General features: G+C 32.7%; 2 protein-coding genes across 2 annotated transcripts in view; both read left to right on the top strand.

Annotated features, from left to right (window-relative positions):
• The first annotated feature begins 3,656 nt into the window (after nt 1-3,656).
• On the top strand, nt 3,657-5,151 carry LOC123273633 (protein BTG2-like). The gene has a single exon (XM_044741066.1). The coding sequence runs from the start codon at nt 4,408-4,410 to the stop codon at nt 4,996-4,998; it is 591 nt and encodes a 196-aa protein (XP_044597001.1). The 5' UTR covers nt 3,657-4,407; the 3' UTR covers nt 4,999-5,151.
• Nucleotides 5,152-5,207: 56 nt separating this feature from the next.
• The window catches only part of LOC123273632 (inositol-pentakisphosphate 2-kinase), a 9,524-nt gene continuing 7,231 nt past the window's right edge, over nt 5,208-7,500 (top strand). The window contains exon 1 of the mRNA XM_044741065.1: nt 5,208-5,751. The gene's annotated coding sequence lies outside the window, so the exon portion shown is untranslated. The remainder of the gene's footprint in view (nt 5,752-7,500) is intronic.

Genomic DNA, 7,500 nt, shown 5'->3' with positions numbered 1-7,500 from the left:
CCCACGTCCATATGTGCACAAAGGTGAAATATCAACGTAGGCGTAAAGTAGTCGCAGGAAAAGGAAAACTTTATATGTATGTACTTGGATCACATAATGACCAACTTTTTCTTTTTTTTTTTTAATTTCAGTAACAATTTTAAAAATAAAATTATTACTGTACAGTCATTTTTTCTTTGTTAATTTTCTCATGGCATACCATGGGCTCCCCTTGTATGCTGTGCCGGCGTATCATCGAGTAGTCGGCGTGGTCGTCGTTCAATTTTACCAGCTGCACTCACCATCTGCCATCATCGACCAAAAAGCCACGACTCTCCCTTTACACTCATACACATACATATTCATGGGAATATACATATATGTGATCGAAAACTAGTGGAACATAAAGCAGACTATTAAGTTGCAATTTGAAACTCCACTCCCTTAATTTTTTAATTACACATACAAGTAAAGGAACCTATTAAGAATCAATACTTCTTAGTAAGCATAAATTCCAGATTATTCCAAGTGACATTCTAGTTTTTATATTTATGAGAAAGATAAACATAGTCGTCGCGTTGGTAGAAACGTGTTTAGATCGACGCGTGATTCTTCTTTAGTTTGTCTCTTGATATACAACAAGGTATATGACGCAGCTGCATAGATCCCCTGTCTCTGTCTCCATCGGGATTCACGCTGACGAGCAGGTATTTTTTTTCTTTCCTTCATTATTCTCTCTTGTCCATGTTAATTCAAGATAGACATGCTGAATAACATGAGGGTCCACATAATAACAAATAATAATAATAATAATATGAATAGCCCCAAAAAAGAATTTTTAGTTGGGCTCAGCGTTACATTAGCAAGAGAAGGACATGAACAAGGCAATGGAGCCGTAGATCCAAGAAGACTGAGATAGCATAGGTGATTTACAGCCTTTTCAAATACCTGCTGTACTGAAGAATAATACGAACGGGAAACACCTATAAAACTATTTGAAAATCTTTTCAACTTGGTATTTAACTAAAGCTGGTCCTCGGAGCATTTTCCATCCAAATAATACGGAAATTTGATCGTAAGATTGATTTTACTTACTATGTATTCGTCCACACGAATTCCCACTAATACTCCTGAGGGTAATTCTACCTTTTGCTAGACAAGACCTCAGTCCCCTGCAATAATAACGTGAAAAAAAGAAAATCCTCCACATCTACCTCTAGTTAAACCTGTTATTATATATGTCTACCTGCTGTTTTCTTTTGTCTGGCTCCGAAGCTCGCTCAACCTCTGCTCGGGGTCTTGAAGATCTGACGTCATATAATATCTGCAAAAGCAACAATCCAGACCTCGATGTTTAGTATTAAAACATAAGTGTAAAAATATAATATATGTTTGTCCTTATTGACCTATACGAGATTGATTTATAAATAACTATACATGTTATATTATCAGTAAAGTGTTTACGTATTCATAAAAGTTGTTCTTTATTCATACTCTATTTTCTTTTTATTACACACTGTTTTTTTTTATTTTTATTTTTTCTTATTCTTAACTGAAAAGTGTGCGTATTAATAATAAATATAAATGGACTTGTAAGTACGCTTGTGTATGAAAGTACCCATACATATATGTATGTTTTTGAATCTCGATTACACGCGCATCCTCTCCCACATCGTCTCATTGGCTGATTCTCCACTCTCTTTGCCACTTCCAACTGAGCGTCGTTCGATAACCCGTTGTGACGAAACTTACCACCAATCTAAAAAATATAAATTTTAAGTACGTCATAAATATCTATCACGATTATTGTCTGAAACTTTTTTAGTATTATTTGTAAATTTATCTCAGTATGCATATTTATATGTATATATTTTGTTTTTTGTTGTTGTTATTGTCGTTTCTGTTGGCGCGTCCTTCGATTATTTCCAATGTGTAAAATACTTGGACGTGACGGAGATCACGTAAGCAATGAGACTACTGGTGTTTAACGATCCTTAATGTATAAATGTACATTTTAAAACTAATACATATTCGAGAATACCCCTCGTTTAATATTCTTATTTATATTTATATATATATATGTATATATATATATTTCTCCTCCGCATAAGTCTGTATTTTCATGTACTGTATTTATTATAAATAATAGCATGAAATATTGCCGCTGTTTGGTGAAAATAACAGGAGACGATTTTCGAAAAGGATCTGGTGAATAAATGCGCTTGTACAGACGCTTTCTCTCAGTAAAACTTTCTTATCCTTAGTCACTTCATGTCAGGATCAATTAGCTCATCTTGATAAAAATTTTAAATTGAATAAAAATTAAAATTGAATTAACAGCAACTTTTTTTTTTTATTAATTTAAAACTTATCATTAAAATAAACTTTATAGACTTATTTATATTTTTCTTTCTTTCTTTATACTGAAACTGTTGTAATGAAGTGAAATCGAGGATTTAAAATGTTAGATTTGGATTTGGCAATCGGCTGAATAAATCCTAGATGGATATTAAGGTCGGCCTGATGTACGTCATTGACTTTTCTCTCTCACGGTAACGGTGCTGTAGAACAAGATGTGCCCCGAGTCATTCGCTTGTAGCACTAACGGCACGACCGACTCTTAGCTTGAATATGTAATATATAGATATATATATATATATCTGTATAGTAAACGAAGGTATACTATTTCTCAGGTCTTTCAGGCCACAAATAAAATACAGAATGTGTACTAGCGTAGTATATTATGTACTTAGAGTTGTACACAAAGAAGTTGTGTAGGATGGATAATCAAAAATGATTTGCAGGCCGCGAACTTTCTAGCGATTCTGTTCCCGCATTAGTTGTCTCAAATGAGTTTGTTGGTTTGCTATATGTACATGCGGGTTTTATAAGAGCCTGTTGCTGCACTCCAATATCTTTATTATGACTATTATTATTATTTTTTGTTATTCTCGTCATCAATAAGCAAAAAGTTCAATTTAATTTATAGCAACGATGATTATTAAAATTCATTGTAATCTCAATAATACAATACTACAATTAAGAATTAAAGAAAAATGATATATTATTATCAGCACATGTAATAATATCATAACAGCGGTGTTAAAATAAAGTGGTAAATGTTATATGAATAACAAAAAAAATAAAAACTCCAAAATTATATCAAGAAAAGCAACATGTTTCCAAGCTTCAGGAGTTTCCCCCGCCGCGAAGCTGTTTGTCGAATAAAATTTTTTTTTCTTTATTTTTTTTTTGGTTGGACGGTGATGGAAACGAGGTACGGGTCGTAATCGCTCACACGATGAGAAGCAAGTCCAAGCAAGAGAAAGAGAGAAAGAGAGAGAGAGAGCGAATGAGTTGGGGATCATGGATTTATGTATGTTAGTTGTATAGGTAACATAGCTTTGTATTTGAAAATGTCTATGTATTATGCTCTCCCCTCGTGTCTCGCAATCCGCATCCGCACTTATTCTTTGGTTCACGGCTAGACAGCTGCTCGAATTTTGCGCTCAACTCTCTGCGCAGATCCGACGTCACGTGACCCCACGAAGAATAACAACTCACGGGGGCTAAATAACAAGAAGTGGGAGATAAAGCTGGTTCGAGGATTGGTTAATTGACTCCCTACCATCACGCGAGATAGTGGGAACAAAGAACCGAGGCTCACATACCGACTAGCAAGGCAACAACTGCTCATTGGGATCAGAAAGTCTTCGATCGTGAGATAGTGCGGCTCGTGAGTTACGCGGTGTATAGACCTCACGTAATTAGTGTGGTGCGTCGTCATTGATTATTATTATTATTTCATTATAATATATATATCAGAATCCGTTATTTTGTTTTGTCAAATTCAGTATAGCAAGTGTTTAATTGGTTTTGTCAAACAACAAATTCAATTAGCTGTTTCATTTTTATACTAATTAAAAAAATAAATTTCACGACGACGTCGCTAATTGTGGTGATTAAAATTTTGTTTTGGAAGTGCAGGAAGAGAGGAAAAAATACAAAAGAGAAAAGAAGTAGTGTGGGAGTTTATAAAAGCATCATAATTAATTAATTGAAAGAAGATAAATTAGTAGCTCCAAAATCTAATTCAACGACCACGATCATTGTGAATGTTAAAAAATATTGGTATCATTTTAGCTTGGTGTTAAATTCGAGAAGCAACGTTATTTCGACCGCTACGCTTGGTCGCGACGCCATTTTGAAGAGACTGAGTTGTAGTACAATTGGAAAGTTGTGTTCCGTCGTTTGATTATTATACGTTTTTTTTTTTTACGTAAAACCCGATCTCACGTATTTTTATTTTTTTTTCTTTACTATTATATTTCGTAAAGAAGAATTAAGTACGTCGAAGAACTGGCGGCCAGCAGGAAGAAGAAAACTAAAAAGATTTATTTATCAACATAGCCAGTCGTAAAATTAACCATGAGATCGGAAATAGGATCAGCTGCGGAATTTCTAGTAAAGTTTTTACGAATGAAGACAGTCAATTTACCAGATCATACACTTGAAAATTTTAAGGATTCATTGACGAAAGTGTTAGAAAATCATTACACGGATCATTGGTTTCCAGATACTCCTAATCGAGGATCAGGTTACCGTTGTCTTCGTATTAATGGGAAAATGGATCCGGTGATTGAACTAGCAGGAGCAAACGTGGGTTTGGTGCCTAGACTACTTCGTGCATCATTCCCTACGGAATTGACTATGTGGATTGACCCATCAGAGGTGTCCTATCGGATTGGTGAAAACGGATCTATCTGTCACATATACGAACGAGTGGATTCGGACCCTGAAGAAATAACACCGAGGCCATCTTCATCATCATCATATTCATCATCCTCGTCAACTTATTCATCGAGCTCATCAGCGTCCTCATCATCCGGCATGTCACCGTCACCCACATCGTCCCTTCGCAGCATTTCTCAACAACAGCAATTTGAGAGCTGCAAGGACTCACTTATCCATGAGCACTTGCAATTTAATGAGCAATTCGCGGCGTTTGTCTCCAGTTGAATTAATAATATTAATAATATATCACGACGAGCTCAGCGCTACGTCTAAATCCTATTGTGTTTCCTCGTATTGTTTCACCAATTGTCATCAAGATAGTTTTTTTTTATCAGTCCTACTCTATTCATTAATAAGAAAAGGTACATTTTTGGAAAAGATAAAAAAAATTACGGCAGTTGATAAATTATTTACTTTAAAGCAAAAAAGTTAATTATTACAACGCCATATTGGACGCTCCCGTCCAACACCAAGTCCGTCCATCTGACTCATTTCTTGCGTCTCAACAATAGCACCAGCAAGAAAAAAAAGCAATGTTAAACAGCGGCAGACCAGCACGTCACTGATGCATCATCATCGTCATCATCTTTACCAACGATGAAACTCTTACGAGAAAACTGATCTCAATACTTTTACTACTATTGATATAATACTTGTGTAATGCATCCTGTTAATTTTTTTTTTCTCTTTATCGCCTCTGTCACAAGAGGCCAACCCACCTATCCGACGGACATGGATTCATTTGTGATGATCACTTATTTCGAGTCTACGGATCCTTTTTATTTTTTTTAATTGTCACGAGCGAGCATTAGCAGTCAACAAGAGCCAGTAAAAATCTTCATACCAGGTCCATCAATGACTTGGAAATAAAAGAAAGCTCGCTGGAATCAACAGCAGCAGTAACAGCAGTACCACCGTCACCCAGCATCAATCGCTCTTCATATGTAAATGTATATAGATAGACATATAGCGTTTTAGGTAGATATTTACAGTGCACATAATTTTGTACACTGTGATCTTTTAATGTATATTTACATCTTTTAAAACAGCTGTGATTTTCTCCATAAAAAAGGGTATAAGAAATTATTGATGTATAAATGTCTAATATCATTTTTTTTATAATTTCTTGTCTTTAATTTTTTTTTTTTTTTTTTTTTTTTTTGAGCTTGTTTGTCTAGTAATTTATGAATGTCAAGCTGTGTGTCTACCTGCGCCATTTAAACAAGAGATAATAACGAGAGGTTTAAAAAGAAAAAAAGTTTAAGTGTATATGAATGTTTTTGCCTGATTATTTACTATTTGATAACAGATGCTATCGGAGAAACGCCAATGACAAATCGATATAAATATTAAAATAAAAAATTATTCCATTTAATATGTACAAATCTATATAATTATTTTAATATAAATGATTTTTTTTTGTCTTTATTTTTTTTAAATAAATTCTTTTACTTATTATTATATTGTATTATTTTTTTTTAATACATTAATCTCCGAGAGCAATGTTTAAATAATTAATAATTCTGAGTGATTATTGGCTTATGTGTTGTGAAAATGTTTTGATGAATAAATTTAGGATGATTGTGACTTTTAATGTATGGTATGAATGTTTAAAAAGTATGTGCAAAGATTGATTTTGCGTTCGCAGATTAATCGTTCCGATGAAAAATAATTGTCAACATCCACACATATTTTTTAAAAATCGTCACGTACGCCGGTGGACGAAAACGCTGTGTACGTAGCAATTATAAACAACGTCTGTGATTATCATTAACATAAGAAAGAAATGCTAGAGAGAGAGAGAGAGAGGATGTATGAGATAAAAAAAAAAAAATAAGAGAGAAAGAGAGAGAGAGAAAGAGATTTATCAGAAAGACAATATTTAATATCTTGAAATATTAAGTGCGATTGACAAACTTATAACGCATATACATATTAAATAATTAAAAAATTAAAATCTATGTAAAGTATATATGTATTTAAATATTGATAATTATTATAAATGGAAAACAAATTCAAATTATAGATCTATATATATATATACATTTATCAAATTTAAAATTACGTGATGATAAAAAATATGTGCACGTAGCGATTTCCAAACTTGATTCGTCCTGATTCGCCGGTTACGCGTCGATTACAATAATAATCATTATATGGTTGAACTGATGTCATCGTACGCACGCTAAAATATAAATATGTGTGTAAAATATATTTTAAAATATTCTTATACACATATGAATAAATATTTTTTTTTATGAATGTATTTTTTACTTTTTCAAAATAATTTACAAACTCGCGTACGTCACCGTTTATTTTGTAAATAAAATAAATTTTATTTAATTTGGACCTGTCCAAAATAAAAAAACAATCTGTAAATAAGAATATTATTTATAAATATTTTATTCAATTTTGTTCCTTTACAATTTCGATATTGGACTTACTTCTAGCAAAAAATTTTTCAAGTAAAAATTAAAAACAAAAAAAAAAAATGAAACGGTACGTACGTGTTTTATATGTATTTACTTTTTTAGCAAAGGCATTTTTTTCGGTCTTTTTATATTATACGAAACACAATTAGTAGGTATGTGAAAAAAAAAAAAAACGAATATATATGTATACATATGTAAAAAGTTAATGCTGATACGACAAGTGGATGAAAAAAAATTGATTCGATATCTTTAAGATATATCGAATATTTAATACTGCAATAGTGATAAAAAATGC

The sequence above is a fragment of the Cotesia glomerata genome, unplaced genomic scaffold (genome assembly GCF_020080835.1).
Source record: "Cotesia glomerata isolate CgM1 unplaced genomic scaffold, MPM_Cglom_v2.3 scaffold_110, whole genome shotgun sequence".
NCBI lineage: Eukaryota > Metazoa > Arthropoda > Insecta > Hymenoptera > Braconidae > Cotesia > Cotesia glomerata.
This window is presented reverse-complemented; position numbering and strand designations above follow the sequence as displayed.